The following is a 17,832-nucleotide window of genomic DNA, read 5'->3' as shown; positions in this document are numbered from 1 at the left end:
TTGCCTTCTGTGGGCCAGCCAGTTCTGGATCCACACTGCAATGTCCCCTTGGATCCCATGCCTCCTTACTTTCTCAATAAGCCTTGCATGAGGTACCTTATCAAACGCCTTGCTGAAATCCATATACACTACATCTACTGCTCTCCCTTCATCGATGTGTTTAGTCACATCCTCAAAGAATTCAATGTTTGGTTCAATTTGCAACTCTTCAAATAATGAACTAGTCCATGCCTGGGCACAGCAAGACCTGGACGAACTTCAGGTAAGGGCTGATAATTAGTGAGTGGCATGCACCAGACAATTGCCAAGTCTCTACCATAACAATCAACAACTTGACTGTTACTGACACCCCACCATCAATATCCTGTGCATCACCATTGAACAGAAGCTTTTCTGGACCAGCCACATAAATACTGGGGCTGAATATCCTGTGGTGAGAGTTTCAGTTGACTCCCCAACATCTTTCCTTGATCTACAATGGTAAGTGAGGAGTGTGATGGAATTACCTCTACCTGGATGAGTGCAACTCCAGAAGCTAAACATTACCCAGGACAAAACAGCCTGCTTCAATGGGTCTCTACTTTCCACTCCAAATGTTCACTCCTTCCATTATTGGTCACAATATAGCAATGTGTGCCATCTACTAAGTGCACTGCAGCAACTTGCCAAGCTTATCTCCCAAAAACTTCCCCCTCTGCCACTAAGAAGTATAAGGGCAGCAGGGAAATACAGTATGTATACCACTGCATGCAAGCCATGGAGTATCCCAACTTAGAAATAAATGAATGTTCCTTCATTATCACTGGGTCTAAATCCTGGAGTTCCCTGTTGGACAGCGCTATGGGAGTACTTTCGTGATGAAGACTGCAGCAGTTCAAGAAGGTGGCTCACCACTACCTTAATCAAGTGGTGGCCTCATCAGCAGGATGTTCACACCATATGTATGAAAGAAAATATTCTGGGGAGAGAGCTGTATACATCAATCCACATATCAGGTTTGTAGGAAGAAGGTTTTATTACTGCTCAATATCTTGGTCTATTTTTTTCATGGTTTTCCTTACAGAAAATATCCATTACACTCATTATCACCACAGCCCAGAACTGCAAACACAGCTCATAGCTTGGACCTGACTGACCTCTACAACAATATGCTTGGATTGTTGAATTCATTTAAAAGCATCCCCATGTTCAAATAAAATGTTCACAAACAAGAAATGTGATGGCACCAACAGCACAAAGTTCTACAGCGTGAGTTATGTTTCATGTACAGACCTAGGTGAAAAAAAATACCATCTCTTCTTTCTTCCAGAGTTGTATCAGTCATGAAGGTGGTGTCTATTAGGAGTTCAGGTAGTGAAGATTCAGCAGTTCTGGTGGGAACTCCTGGATTGGATCATGTGCTGCAAATCAAGGGTGGAGAGTCTTTGTTCATTGTCTTTTGACATAAAAGAATTGTGTTGCTCTTTCATATCCTCCCAGTTATTCCACTGTAATAATATTTGATTCAAATACAATAGGTAGTCAGCCTACAGAGAACTACGTGCCAAAACTTTTCAAATATGGCAGCTCCTATTTGACAGAGTGTATATTTACAGTAAGTTTTTATTCAAACCTTTATCAAAGGGGGGGGGGGGAGGGAACAGGAGATCATGTTAAAATTTCTTTTTTTTTATTGAATGATCATGCAGCAGTGTTTGTTTTAAAGTGATCGGTGTCATACATACTCATCACCATTGCTGTGTGTCTGTAAACAGCACATGCTTGTTTGGTGTCTTGCATTAATTTTCTTTCAAGTCTGGAAGGTGCAACCATCACACAGGGAAGAATATCACTCTGCATCAGAAAACACGTGTGGTGAAGTGTGGTTCTGAAAGAAAGGTTGAAGATAGAGACCCAAAGTGCCAACCACACACACAAATACAAATATCCACAGAAACAGGCGGTCGATAACCATAGCGACATACTTCCAATCTTCACTGATCTGAAAATCAGAGATAGATACATGTCAGAACCTAATTTGTTAAAATGTTAACACAGAAATGTTGCAAAGAATTTATTGGTGTGTGCATTTGATTTTTAACCTTTCTGAGTGATGATGCCCTTAGGATCATCCAGACATATCCATTCTTTTCTTAAGAATTTCATTCCGCATTCATCTACTTCTTTTAAATCATATGGCTTAAGACATACCAGAGGTCATTCTGAATTGGGCAACAGGGAACCTAACAATATTAGCTCAATCTTGCTCTTGTTCCTTTTCATTTCCGTTGAAACTAAACAGGGAGAAAAATTGAGAGTAACATCTAACGCGTGGGTGAGCAAATATTGGCACAATTTACGCCCTTGTCTGTAGCCAAACTTGTATTTTGACTGTTCAAAAGTGAAATACTATGGATGCTGGAAATAAGAAATGAAAACAGAAGATGATGGAAATACTCAACAGGTCAGGTAGCATTTATAGAGAGAAAAATGTACTTTTTCCGAGTAAGTTCTGGTAAAAGATCATTGCCCTGAAACATTAACTTCTGTTTCTCTCTCCATAGGTGCTCCCATAAATACTGCTAAGTATTTCCCGCATTTTCTGATTTTATTGAAGATTATTAAAACTTACTTATATTTGTCGTTGCCCTTAAAACCAAGTAGAAAAATAGCATTTCAGTTCAAATTGTGGCCTTAATGACCTTGCCACTCTAAATCTCCTATATCTATTTTCAGGACAAAAAGTCCAAAATAAAATAACTTAAGGCCCATTTCCATGAATTTCACCTGCACATTTATAATCTTGCAAGGACTTTGACAACAGAATTTACTGCAGTTACTTCCTCATAGTTTAAGGCACTTAAGAAGGCAACATCGATCATCAAATTTCCCCACTATCCAGGCCATGCCTTCTCCTCACAGCTACCATTGTGCAGGAGGTACAGAGACTTGAAGTCCCACACCACCAGGTTCAAGAACAGCTACTTCCCTTCAACCGTTTGGTTCTTGAACCAACGGGCACAAACGTAATCACTAGAGTTTAGCAACACTATGACCACTTTAATCATTTTGCACTAAAATGGACTTTGTTTTGTTCTAATTGTGTTCTTTCTTGTAAAAATTGTGTATAATTTGCGTTTAATTTATATTTTTCTTTGTGAATGTTAATTATATTATGGTACGTTCCTGTGATACTGCTGCAAGTAAGATTTTCATTGCACCTGTGCATACTTGTACTCATGCATATGACAATAAATGACTTTGACTCTAACTGTCTTAATTACTACATTTGCCATTGCCTACGTGTTACTTCATAAGCAACACAACCAATTATTATTTGAACCTAATCTGGGATGACACTTGGTGCAGTAATGAGGGAGTGTAACACATTTGAATGAGATGTTAAACCAAGGCCATGTTTACCACTTAGAGGTATAACTATACCATGGCACTATTTTGAAGAACAGGAAGTTCCTCCTTGTCCACAGGGCCCTCATTGTGGAGTTGTACTCCTGCTTCCCTTGCCCTCTGTACCTTATATTTAATCTCAGGCTCCGGGAGGTTGAATTAAGTATGTTAGTTTGTTGCCCCAGTCAGCTTGCAAAATATCTGCTGTTTAGAAAAGGCAACTAGTTGTGTGTTTGTTGATGTGATTGCATTTCCCATGTTGACTCTTTAACTGTGATGAATTAACTTAATGGCTTCTCATATATTCTCTTATGAAAGAGGAGGCCATTTGGCTCATTGAATCTATGCTGGCTATTAGAGCAATCCTAACATTCCCATCCCCTGCTTATTTCCCTATAATCTATTCTGTCCCACATGCCCATCAAGAGAACAAACAAGATTAACTGTTGGAGATTTGAAATGGCTCTGATCATTGCGTGAATTCCAGACACTGGGATGGGGTGAGGGAGAGAGGAGAAGGGAACTGACATGGGCATTATTGTCAGATTGCCAATTCCCTGAAGGCTTGTCTTTAGTGTCATCATCGGTGAATGGTGTCTTCCTTAAAATGAGCTCATCAGCGAGCTTTACCGATCTCTGCTCCACCCTTCATCGCTTTAACAAGCATTGTTGGACTTTAGTCAAATGACTGTTGAATGATCTCATTGTCCAAGTCAAGCATGTGTCTTACTGAGTCTCATCAAATCACTAAGTGTTCCTTTGCAGCACTCTGCATGAATAACTGAGAACCTTATACAATGGAAGAGTTTCTTGCAAGTCAAGGGAAGAATAGATTTGCTTGGAGGCATTTTGCAAATTTAGTAAACAGAGAAATATCAAAGGACATGGACAAAATTGTTCAGAGAATGAGCTGGAGAATTTAATAAACTGAGGATCCGCTTAACCGAGATTCATAGATTTCTCCAGCCTAAAATGAGTAAATGAAGCTGAGGATCCCATCATTTATCTCTTCCTGATTGTTCCCGCCATTATTTATTGGCCTGTTATGGAAGTGGTGTTTCAGGTAACAAAGGGATCCTGCTTCAGCCTCAGGATACTTGAAGACAGATTTAAATGGTTCCAGCACTGGTTGCTGGTGGCTGCTGAATGATTATTGTGTGCCCCAACATCTGTATCACACTGCTGTGTTCTCCTCCATCTCAGTTTCATTTTGGCCCCTGAATGTATATGAAATATGTCACAATTTCTCTGTTAGAAATTGTTGTGATGAGATAATAGGATGTTTCTTTCATTGAGTAAAGGCCTGCTCAATGTGGATTCACTGCAAGGTAGAACAGCTTTCAGACTTTCCTGCAACAATAGGCCTCATCCCCAACTGAGATTGTGGCAGCTCTGGCTCTGCTCTGACTCCACCAGGAAAACCAGGATGTAGTCACATTGCTCAAAAAGAAGAAGAGGCCTGAAAAGAACTCAAAAGACTTCAAAACGATTTGGTTTCCTTTCCACTATGCAACACTCTTGACGTTGCTCTGCATGGAGTGGACAAGATACAGGAGTCTTTTTGAGACCATCAGCGGATCCCAGACAACTTGCAGCTGTTGGTCAGGCCAGGAGACCTCTTGAGGTACATATCCTTGGCATGAGAGTAGTAGGGAATGAGACTGGCAGGACATTCACTTGTTCAGGGTCCGGAATAGCCTCCTATAGCTGAATAAGGAGAACTATTGATGGGACCCTCACAGTCCAGACCACTAGTGGGCAGGATGTCCTCCCACTGCCCCTTCCACAACCCTTCACCTTGAACTTCAAGGCCAATGTGTGATCAGTCTAGCGCATCTCAACTGACTTATTCTGAAAGCAACTCCTGCTAACTACTTGATAAATAATGAAATAGCTTGAAAGGACATGGAGGCCATTTAAATCCTGCTTCTCAGCTCCAGTGAAGGGGAAATAGGGCCAGGTATCTTACAGCAACATTAGGGGCCTACTACTTTGAGGTACCTCAAAGAAAAAATTAAAGCAGAAGGGGACATGAAAGGAGCCAATGAAATATTAATGTATTGCTATTGGAGGTCTGGTGGAAATTTGCATTTTAAGCCCGAGTTCAAACAGGGTGAAGAGCTGCAGCATTATTTAGACAAGGAAATTAACCCCTTACAGTGTCAGTACTACTGGGCAATCCATTGTCACTGAGCTGGCTGCAGATTTCACCTCCTGCACAGTGCATTTAGGAAGAATAGTCTCATATTCCAAATGACAATGCTCCAGAGTTGTCAGGAGCAACTGGTAGCACTGAGCACAGAGGCTCAACTTGAAGCAATTGTAAAATACCTGACAAAAATTGATAGGGTGTTGGTTATCTGGATAGAAATCACAAAGTCAGTAAAAATGTCAATAGAACATAAAAGAAAAAATGATTCAGGTCACCTAAAAAAATCATTTTATCTTCTTGTTAGCTTGTTCCTTAAAGGAAATGATAGTGGGTAAACTGGCTGTTGTGTTTACTAGGTGATCACCAATTTACTCACTATAACCTTCCACAAACTGGTGTTAGGCTCCTTCCACATGCTAAAAGTTTTAGGTTGCTTTATCAAGGTTGTCGTGCTGCCCTGAATGGAGTAAGAAGCCACCAATATTATTTGCTGGAGGAGGAGAGTCTCACTTGGATCCACTGCACTCTGCAGGGCTTCTCCCTGTCCACAACCTGCCCTTCACCTGTTCTCTTAAGCCATACCTGTCCACTTCCCCACCTAACTTCCCAGAATGTGCTTTTACGGTTCTGCTAGAGAGCTAACGGTACAAGATTTCTCCTTATAAGATGGGGACAAGCTTACTTTAGCTGCTCTCTTCCCTTTTATATTCCATGTTTTATAAAAGCCCAAAGTCTCTGTTTTTGTATTATTTGCCAGCCTTTATATTTTTTAGTTGTCCTTTGCTGGTTCCAAAAGAATTCTTTCCTTCAATTTCATATCACCTTGAACTTCCTCAGTCAGCCACAGTAGTGCATCCTTCTCACAGAACCTTTCTTTCTCTTTAGAATGTACCTTTGTTGAGATTCATAAAATATTTCCTTAAGCATCTGCCGCTTCTAATCTATCGATTTACCCTTTGAACTATTTTCCCAGTCCATATTAGCCAACTCTCTCCTTATTCCATTATTTTTGCCTTTATTTAACTTTAGTACATTAGTTTCACAATCAAGTTTCTCACCCTCAAACTGAATTTGAAGTACTGCAGTGTTATGATCACTCTTTCCTAGGGCATCCTTTGCTATGAGATCATGAGTAAATCCAGTTTCATTACACAACCTAGAAATCATCTTGAATACATCATAAGACTTTATCATCAAGTCTACCCTTGCCAATTACATTTGTCCAATTTATATGATGATTAAAATCATCCAGGATTATTACTGTACCTTTCTATAAGCCCCTTTTATGTCTTGGTTTATACCTCATACCACAGAGTAGCTACCGTTAGGGGGCCAACCAGTGACTTCTTGCCCTTGCTGTTTCTTATCTCCACCCAAACTGATTCTATATCTTGAGCTTCTAAGCCAATATCATTCCTCACCACTGCAATAATGTCATCCTTTTATTAACAGAGACATTATATTTCCTTTTCCTCTGTGAGGTAAAGTGGGAACATTATGGAAGGACGAGTGGTAAAGGTTGAAGAAAAACACGAGATAAGGGTCGAGGGAGACCATGCATACAAAATGAGACACGCAGATGGACTGAAAATTAAAATGTTGAATCCAGCAGGAATGCAAATAATTTTAAGAGGATTTCTTTGTGAAAGAATGACAGATTGTTTTGCATATAAACTACATATAAAAGAGTTGAGAGAAGAGTCAGTAGCGGCCACTGCTGTTATTTTGCAGATGGTGTGTTTTAGTGGGTAGCAAATAAGCCTCCTGTAACTGCTCTTCCTTAGTGAAAATGTCAGGAATATGCTGGCCATTTTCCTCGCTTTGTTCTGTGTTCTTTAGAGCATTAATTGGCCATCCATTAGGTGAAAGTGGTTAGTTGACAGGTCCACAACATGCAAGAGATCCCATGAGGATTATTATGAAACGTTCAGGACACTTGAAATGTTTCTTCAGAATCCATATGTCTTTGGATTGACAATGCAAGATGTAGTATTACACTTATTTTGTTGGCTATACTGGGGGAGCCAAGTTAACCTTGGCATCTGAACTGATGTCACGAGCTAGTGCCAATTGACCTGTGATCAGCAGTGGGACAATGAACTCTTCTAAAGGAATAAGAGTAGCTCCCTGTTTAGCAACGAGGTCTTTTCATTCCATACATCTTTTATAATGCTGTTAATTTTTTGAGGTTGCCAACGGATGTTAAGTAGGAAAGAAGAATGAATTTGCATTTGTAAAGTGCTTTCCACATCCTCAGAGCATTGTAAAGTGCATTAGTCAATAAATTGTACTTTAAGTGCAATTACTACTTCACAAGGAAATAGATGCACCAAACCTGCAGACAACATGGAAAGAAATGAATTGGGATACTTTATATTTTACCTGGATGATGTGGTCGGGATTGCTGTGAATACAGGTGACTGCCTCCGGCCCAGGTGGAAACTTTCAAAGGGGATAGTACTCTGATGCTGTTTCCCAAAGAATTTATCATTAGACAGGCAGTAAATAGGAGAAAGGATTGGCCTGATTTTGTCATAATTAGAATTTATAAAGAACAACACATTCATTAAACATATTTCTATTTTGCCAATGCAAATTGTTTTATTAATTATGTGGGATCCGAATTCCCACACATGGGATATATGATCATATGCGTGAAAATTTGAAAATAAGGAAAAAAAACAAATGCAATTTTCACCTGTGTGGTCTTTATACTGAGTATTTTTGGATGCAAGTAACTTACATGTCATACTGGCTAAGTCTGGATTTGGCTTAGGAAAAAGCAAGTGCATTGATTCATGCATAACTCTGGCCTAGAAACATTTATAGAAAGATTAACCGATTTTTTTGCAATGACCTCAAACTCCCTTAAGTACTGAGAGTAAATGCTTACCCCAGCTGCAGAGTGTATTGAATTAGGAAGTTAAAAATGTCACACAAATGAGTAAAGAAACCTTGGAGCCTTAATCACAAACAAAAGCTCCAGCAGAGGCAACATCTGTGAGGAGCCTAAATGTCACTGCACATCAACTGATGCAGCACGGCTTGCTTTTCTGAAGATGGAAATAGAATATTACTGAACCTTGTCACTAATAGAGCAATGTGTCCAATTAACCTTAAAGTGAAAACAATAGTAGTTTTTTACATTAGGACATAAGTAGATGGAATCAATCCTGTTTAATGAAAGGGAAAGCCTAATGATAAGTCTGTTAGAGTTTATGAGGGTGAGATCAGCACTGCAGGTAAAGGAAAACCAATGGAGGAAAATCATAAGAACTGCAGGTGATGCAAATCTGAAACTAAAACAGAAAATGCTGGAAACATTCAGTAGGTCAGGCAACATCTATGGAAAGAGAAGAATGTTGTTGAATATTTCTAGTATTTACTGTTTTTGGATATATTGAGATGTTCAGAAGGCAATGAACAAGATGCCACAATGGTGGTTGTTACACAAATGAAGTATAACCAAAGTTGGGAACTATGTACTCCAGGATATTCAACATTTAAGAATATGAGGTGGGTAGAACTGTTAATAATGGAGGGCATCACAACAGTAGTAAGAGACACCTTTGGCTCATATCACAGTACAAAACTAAAATGTCTTGGTAGAGTTAAGAAATGGCACAGGGCAGAAAACATTGGTGGGCCAATGTTTTACAATTGAAAACAGTTGTAATGCAGGGCCTGGTATAAGTAAGGAAGTGAGGGATGAAAAAAGGGGTCATATTGTAATCACAGAAATTTTTAATCTACTGATAGACTGGACAAATCACATAAGCACTGACAATATATAGGATGAATTCATGGAAAAAACACTTGAGGAGGTATTGAGCCTGAAATTTGATAACTTCCATGGTCTTGCTAGTCTATGTCCCAGAATTTTGAAAGATGTACCCCTGGAGTAGTTGGATGCATTGGTTATCATTTTCCAAAACTATATAGATTCTGGAATGGTTCCTGCTGATTGGAGGGTACCCCCACTATTTAAGAAAGGACAAAGAGGGATAACAGGGAACGACCAAACTGTTGCCCCTACTTCAGTAGTTGGAAATATGTTGGAATCCATAAAAAAGGACAGCTAGACACAGAAAAAATAAAAACAGATTGTGTAGAGTCAGCATTGACATGTGGAAGTCAAATCATATTTGACTAATCCACTGAAGCTTTTTGAGGGTGTCTCTAGTACAGTAGATGAGCAGTCGGTGTGATGTATTTGGATTTTTAGGAGGCTTTCAATAACGTTCCACACAGATGGTTGGCAAACAAGGTTAGAGCTTGTGGTATCAGGGGTAATATACTATAGTGTCTTGATAATTGGTTAACAGAGAGAAAAGGCATGCGAAGGAATAAAGAGGGCCTTTCCTTCCTGGTAGGGATCAGTGCTTAGGTCTCAACTATTCATAAACTCGAAAGGGAATTTGGCTGAGAGGGCCAAATGTAACATTTCTGAGTTTGCTAATGACACAGACATATGTGGGAATGTGAGTAATGATGAGAATACTAAAGAGACTTCAAATAGATATGTAAAAGCTAGGTGAGTGGACAACATGGTGGATGTTGGAAAATATGTTATTCATACTCCCTGGTAAAAAAAAGCAGAGATGCTGAATATTTTTTAAATGATCACATTCTGGGTAAAAGCTGTTGTTCAAAGGAACATAGGAGCCAATGTACATAATTTACGGAAAGCTGACATGCAGGTACAGCAGGGATTTAGATAGACGAATGGTATGTTGGCACTTATTGAGTACAGGAGTAAAGATGTCTTACTACAATTATGTCAGGCCTTGGTGTGACTAGACATGGAGTATTGTGTACAGTTTTCATCTCCTTACGTATACTTGCTATAGAGAAGATGTAGAAAAGATTCACCAGATTGGTTCCGAGGATGGTGAGTCCGTCATATGAGGAGAGATTGAGTAGACCGGGTCTCTATTTTCTAGAGTTCTTAGCGGGTTGGACAGAATAGACTGACAGTGAGTATGTTTCCCCTGACTGAGGACTCTGGAACCAGGGGTCAGCGTCTCCAATAGGGGTCAGGCTACTTAGGGCAATGAGGAGAAATTTCTTCACTCAGAGAGTGGTGAATCTTTGGAATTCTCTACTCAGGAGGAGAGTGAAGGCTCAGTTATTGATTGCATTTGGAACAGTGATAGATTTCTGAATATTGAAGGAATAAAGGAATATGGAATAGTTCAGGAAAATGGTGTTTGAGGGATAAGATCAGCCATGATCTTGATGAATGGCAGAGTAAGCTCAAAGAACCAGGTAGCCTAATCCTAACCTCTGTCAATCCATTCTCCAAAGTCCCATCTTAAACTCTTCCTGGCTACCTTATAATTCTCAAGAGCCCTGCCTGATTTCTGCTTCCTAAACCTTAAGTATGCTTCCTTTTTCCTCTTGGCTAACTGTTTCACCTCTTTTGTCAACCATTGTTCCTTTACCCTATGATCCTTTCCCTGTTTTAGTGGGACAAATCTATCCATAACCCCATGCAAGTATTCCCTGAACAGCCTCTAAATTTCTGCTGTGCATTTCCCTGGGAGCATTTCTTCCCAATTTACGCTCCCAAGTTCCTGCCTAATACCATCGTAATTAACCCTTCCCCAATCTTTGGGATGTGGGAGGAAACTGGAGCACCCAGGGGAAATCCATGCAATCTCAGTGAAAGTATGCAAATTCCACACAGACAGCACCAGAAGTCACAATTGGTGGCGTCAGAGAAAGCTGACATTGCCCTCGTGGGAGGTGGACAATTAGTACAATGACTGCTGAGTGATAGAGAGTAGGCAGTAACTGTAGCAGAGTGGAGGAAGGATTTAATAGTGTGGGCTAATAGTGCATTTGTCTTAATTGTGATTTCACAGCATCTTTTGAGTTGGAAGGATGGGAAGATGTGTTCCAATTTGCTAGCAAAGATCTGTGGTGGAATACTGATTTCTGATTGGCCTGCAGAGGTAATGATTGGTTATGAAAGTTCATTCAGTAAAGTGAGTGCCTGTGGTCTAATTGCTGTTGAAGTCAAACAATCTTTTTCTGCTTTTTTTGATGAGCTTTCAGCAGCTTGGTAAATTGTATTGATTGTTAAGTGCTGGAAGAAATTACTTTTTAAGTATCATAACACAACAACACATTGGAGAAAGATGATTCCACTGAAAATGATATTAAGTTCCTCTCTTTCCTCATTATGAACATATGTTACATATAAAAATTCACTCATCCCCAGACAGTGGTGTTTAGCTAAACCCACCATACTGTAGTGTTCGTGGTGCTATCAAACAGGGATAAATTTTGAGGCAACTATTATGCCTTGGGCATAGTGAAGGCTGATAGAGGGTGGAATGCATTTTTTATTTTTCTTTAATTCTGCACGGTTTTAATGAAGTGGCTTGGAAAAGATGATTATTTCTGCATGGGGAATCAATGCAAAATTGTTACAAAGAGAGAAAAGAGATTTTTCCCACCCCATTTCTTTTTCCCTTTTCCTTGGAGCAGACTCGATGGGCCGAATGGCCTGCTTCTGCTCCCTTATCTTGTGATCTTGTGATATGCAAAGGGTATTCTGTGCACAGAGGGTGGTAGTATATGAAATGTGCTGCCATTAGCAGATGTAGCCGCAGAGTCGTAGAGTTGTACAGCATGGAAACAGGCCCTTTAACCCAACTGGTCCATGCCAAGTAAGATGCCCATCCAAGCTAGTCCCATTTGCCTGCATTTGGTTCATATCCTCCTAAACCTTTCCTATCCATGTATCTGTCCAACTGTTTTTTAAAAGTTGTTATTGTACCTGCCTCAACCACTTCCTCTGAAAGCTCATTCCATATACGAACCACCATCTGTGTAAAATAAAAAGTTGCACCTCACGTTCCTACTAAATCTTTCCCCTCTCACCTTAAGCCTATGCCTTCTAGTTCTTGACTCCCCAACCCTGAGAAAAAGACTGAATGCATTCACCCTATCTATGCCCCTCATGATGTTATAAACCTTGATAAGATCACCTCTCAGTCTCCTTTGCTCCAAGAAAAATAGTCTTAGCATGTCCACTCAGTCTGTAACTCAGTCCCTCGAGTCCTGGCAACATCCTTGTAAATTTTTTCTGCAGTCTATCCTGTTTAATAACATCTTTCCTATAACAGGGTGACCAAAACTGAACATAATACTCCACAATATTCCAAGTGCAGCCTCACCAGCATCTTGTAGAATCACACCATGACCTCCCAACTTTTATACTCAATGCCCTGACTTATGAAGGCTAGCATGCCAAGAGCCTTCTTCACCACCCTGTGTATCTGTGACTCCACTTTTAGAGAACCATGTACCTGAGCTACAAGGTCCCTCTGTTCTACAACACTCTCCAGGGTCCTACCATTTACTGTGAAAGTCCTACTCTCATTTGACTTTCCAAAATACAACACCTCACACTTATCTGAATTAAAATCCATTTGCCATTCCTCGGCCCATTTACCCAACTGATATAAGATCCCCTTGTAATTTTCGATAACTTTCTTCACTGTCTATGATACCATCTATTTTAATGTCATCTGCAAACTTACGAACCATGCCTTGTTCACTCTCATCCAAATCGTTGAGACAGATGAGAGACAATGGGCCCAGCACCAACCCCTGAGGCACACAGGCTTCCAGTCCAAGAAGCAACCTTCCACCATCACCCTCTGTTTCCTACCATCAAGCCAGTTGTGTATCCAATTAGCCAGCTCTCCCTGGATTCCATGCGATCTAACCTTCTACAGCAGCCTACCATGTGGAACTTTAGCAAAGATCTTACTGAAGTCCAGAAAGATCATATCTACTGCCCCTGCCCTCATGAACCTTTTTGGTCACTTCATCAAAAAGCTCAATCAAGTTCATAAGACATGACCTCCCGCACACAAAGCCATGCTGACTACCCCTAATCACCCCACCTTTCCAGATGTATGTATATCATATCCCTCAGAATCCTCTCCAATAACTTACCTACCACAGATGTTAGGCTTGCTGGTCTATTGTTCCCAGGGTTTTCTTTGCAGCCCTTCTTAAATAAATGTATAACATTCGCTACCCTCCAGTCTTCTGGCACCTCACTGGTGGCTAACAATTATGCAAATATTTCAGCCAGGGGTCCCATATGTCTTCTCAAGTCTTCCACGGTGTTCTTGGATGTATCTGGTCAGGCTCCAGAGATCTGTCTACCTTCATACACTTTAAGACATTCAGCACCTCCTCGACTGTAATATGGATTATCCCCAAGACATCCCCATTAACTTTCCCTAGTTCTGAAATCCATGTCTTTTTCCACAGTCAAAACAGAGGAGAAATATTCATTGAGAACCTACTCTCTCCCCTAGCCACCGTTTTCCTCTTAATAAACATTCATTTATTAAGAGTAAAAGGGTGGCCAAGAAAAGAGTAGGTCCCCTTAGAGATCAGCATGGCTGCCTATGTCTCAAGCCACAGGAGATGGGTGGGATTTTTAACGAGTATTTCTCCTTGGTGTTTACTGAGGAGAAAATCATGGCTGTTCAAGAGATAAGGGAAATAAGTGCAGATGTTTTGAAGGACATTCATATTACCAGGGAGGAGGTATTTACAGCTTTACAGCGCATTAAATTGGATAAATTCCCAGGGCCTGACTGATTGCATCCTCAGACTTTGTGGGAGGCTAGGGAAGAAATTGAGGAGATACTTGTTTCATCGTTAGTCACTGGTGAAGCTCCTAAAGACTGGAAGGTGGCTAATGTTGTTCTGTTGTTTAAGAAGGGCAACAAGGAGAAGCCAGGCCGGTCAGCAAGACATCAGTGGTGGGAAAGTTACTGGAGGGAATTCTGAGGGACAGGATCTACCAGCATTTGGGTAGACAGAGTCTGATTAGGAGGAGTCAGCATGGCTTTGTGCATGGAAAGTCATACTTGACAAATCTTTCAAAGTTCTTTGACCAGGTAACCAAAAGGGTAGATGAAGGTAGGACAGTCGAAGTTGTCTATTTGGATCTTAGCAAAACCTTCGACAAGGTCCCACATGGCAAGTTGGTCTGGAAGGTTAGGTCCCATGGAATCCAGGGAGAGCTAGTTACGTGGATTGGCTCGGAGGTAGGAAGCAGAGCGGTGTGCTACAGGTGTCAGTGTTGGGACCCTTGTTATTTGTTATTTATACAAATGATTTGGATGTGAATGCATGAGGCTTGATCAGCAAGTTTGCAAATGACACAAAATTAGGAGGTGTTGTTGATAGTGAAGAAGGTTATTGTAGATTACAGGGGATCTTGATCAGTTAGGGAAGTGGGCCAAGGAGTGGTAAATGGATTTCAATACGGATAAGAATGAGGTGATGCATTTTGGGAAGTCAAACTCGAGTAGGACTTATACAATGAATGTTGGGGCACTATGGAGTGTAATGGAATAGCGGTACCTAAGAGTACAAGTGCATAGTTTGTTGAAAGCAGTGTCATAGGTAGACAGGATGGCGAAAAAGGCAATTAGCACACTGGCCTTCATCAGTCAGGACACTGAATATAGAGGCTGGGACATTATGTTGCAGTTGTATAAGTCATTGGTGAGGCCGCACTTGGAGTACTGTGCACAGTTTTGGTCATCCTGTTATAGGAAAGATGTGGTTAAACTGGAAAGAGTGCTGAAAAGATTTATGATGATGTTGCCAGGACTAGAGGGCCTGAGTTATAGAGAGAGGTTGGCCAGGTTAGGACTTTATTCCTTGGAATGTAGGAGAATGAGGGGTGATCTTACAGAAGTGTATAAAATTATGAGAGGCATAGATAAGGTGGAAGGTAACAGTCTTTTCCCCAGGGTAGGGGAGTCCAAAACTTGGGGGCATAGAGTTAGGGTGGGAGGGGAAAGATGTTAAAGGGGGCTGAGGTGTAACTTTTTCACGCAGAGGTTGGTGAGTATATGAAACAAGCTGCCAGAGGAAGTGGTTGAGGCAGATACAATAGTATCATTTAAGAAGCATTTGTAAAGGTACATGGAGGGGAGGGGCCTGGAGGGATATATGGGCCGAACCCAGGAAATGGGACTAGCTGGGTGGACAGAGTGGTCAGCATGAACTCGTTGTGCCGAAGCGCCTGTATCCGTGAGTATTGCTCTATGACTGTGACCGTGCTCACCTCCTGTGGCTCCATACATATGTGTCCACTTTGGCCTTTGAGGGGCCCTATTCTCTCTCTAGTTACTCTTTTTCCCTTAACGTACATAAAATCTCTTTGGATCCTCCTCAATCTTCTCTGCCAAAGCTATCTCATGCCCCTCTTTGGTCCTCCTGATTTTGTTTCTTGAGTACACTCCTGCATCCCCTATAATCCTCCAGGGATTCACTTGATCCCAGCTGCCTGTACCTGACCCATGCCTCCTTCTTATTCCTGGCCACTACCTCAGTATCTCTTGTCAACCAGGCTTCCCTACTCATCCAGAGACCAATGTATTTATGAAAGAAAGTATTTTGGAAGCAGATGTGTGGATAGAGACAGTACAATGGCCTTCCTTTATCAGTGCCCCAACAAAGAGGCGGTGTAAACCTGATGGTCTGAAATGATCACCTTCTGCACTCTCAACTCCCATGGCTCTATTTGCAAAAAAGCAGTGGACAAAGAAGGCCATGGGAGACAAGTTCTATTTTACCATAATACTAAAAAATAATCTTTAATTAAAGGTCCCATAAAATTGGACTTTTTTTTTACTGCTAATTAACTTTGGTTTCACGAGATGTTGAAATAAGAGGAAGTAAAGGATGAGCTCACACTCTGATCTTCATCTTCACATTTCATGTGCTCTGCTATGAATCTGACACCATCCACTGCCTCTTGTATGTTGGACTGAGCCTTTGTTGATCCCTTCTTCCTGAAATCCTGCTGATGGGACATGTCTCCCAATCTCCAGCCACATTTCACTGCTGGCTCTTTGTTCCCATAGCTTGTTTGAACATCGGTTTGGTCTGCATCACTATCAATACAAGCTGACAGCTGCTTCTTCCTGATTCGGTCCTTTATGCTTCGATTTTCTGGCCGCTTCATTAACAGAAGAGTGGGCAACTTCTTGAGAAACACTTGCTTCACCCATTCAGGCATGGTGTGGGTGGTGGGTGACCGATGGTGAACGTTCAACACGCAGACACTAGTGACTATTGAAAAGGTTACCAAAACCATGGTAAACATTAGGTACTTGCCAATTAGTGGAACATCCAGTGAAGTTGGTGGAACAATCTTTGATATAAGCAGTAAAAAGACTGTTAACGCCAGCAGAACAGAAATGCACAGTGTTATTTTCTCGCCACAATCAGACGGCAAGTAGAACACCAAAATTGCAAGAGAAGTGATCAGCACACAGGGGATGATGAGGTTAATGGTATAAAATAATGGCTTCCTCTTGATGATAAAATCATATGTGATATCAACATATGTTGGGTCTGTTGGAATCTCATTCCTTCTCCCTGGAAGAGACACAATATCCCATTCCCCGCTGGGCTTGAAGTCGTCCCTGCTTGCAACATCACTACTTAAAACCAAATCAATTTCAGTGCGATCATATGTCCATGATCGAAATTTCAGGGTACAGTTTTGCTGGTCAAAAGGGAAATGTTTCACTTCGATTCTGCAGGCACTCTTATAGATTGCAGGAGGCAGCCAGAAGATATCTCCATTGCTGTATACAATTGCGTTAGTATAGAGGGACACCTCATAGGTTCCATCAGCACTGGAAAGAAAGAAATTAAAGAGCTATTTAGGGTTAATTTCTCAGGATACTTTGGCAGGTATAATTACTTCCTCATTTCAGGTGGCTGTGACTTTCCATTGTTAATTTGTCTGCAGATGGCACTGAGTGACAAAGGAATAGCATCATGGGTCTTGTCAAGAACAGTGTGTCTTAGCTAATATCATATATCAGTGTCCTCCCTCAGGCCAATATCCCCAGCACTGAGACCCAAACTATATTCAGTTGGCTCTGTTGGACAGGCTAACTCACTTGCATACCTTATACTAGGTTCCTGGAGCAGACACTCTTTTCTGAACTCTGTCATGGGAAGATGTTACCAGGCAGAGAGAAGAAATAATTCAAGGATGTGGTCAAATCCTCCTTGTAATAATGCAGCATCTCCACCGGGAATCCCAACCCTATAGGAGCCCAGCATAAATGGCGGAAGAATCATACTACATCACAACCTACCCATCTCCTAGACTGTCAGACACCTCCTGCCCCATCTATGGAAGAGTCTGCAGTGTCCACATTGGTTTCATCAGTTACTTCATAACCCAATTGATCAGTGCGGAAGCAAGACCTGCTTAATCT

At 41.1% G+C, this 17,832-nt stretch overlaps 1 protein-coding gene across 3 annotated transcripts in view; it reads right to left on the bottom strand.

The window, feature by feature from the left end:
* Window positions 1-1,029: 1,029 nt before the first annotated feature.
* LOC127572448 (neuronal acetylcholine receptor subunit beta-2-like) overlaps window positions 1,030-17,832 on the bottom strand; it is a 38,010-nt gene continuing 21,207 nt past the window's right edge. The window contains exons 5-7 of one of the 3 annotated variants that reach the window (XR_007956633.1): window positions 16,287-17,238; window positions 1,725-1,981; window positions 1,030-1,400 (exon numbers count right to left, since the gene is read on the bottom strand). Coding sequence is in view for 2 of the 3 variants with exons in the window: in XM_052019720.1 (XP_051875680.1) it covers window positions 1,829-1,981; window positions 16,287-17,238 (1,105 nt within the window). In the remaining variant the exon portion in view is untranslated. Of the gene's footprint in view, window positions 1,401-1,702; window positions 1,982-16,286; window positions 17,239-17,832 lie in introns of those variants that run through there. The other 2 variants (XM_052019720.1, XM_052019721.1) reach the window with 2 other exon arrangements.

This window comes from Pristis pectinata, chromosome 7, assembly GCF_009764475.1.
Source record: "Pristis pectinata isolate sPriPec2 chromosome 7, sPriPec2.1.pri, whole genome shotgun sequence".
In the NCBI taxonomy this organism is placed as follows: Eukaryota; Metazoa; Chordata; class Chondrichthyes; order Rhinopristiformes; family Pristidae; genus Pristis; species Pristis pectinata.
Note: the sequence above shows the minus strand (reverse complement) of the source record. Positions and strands in the feature narration are given on the sequence as shown.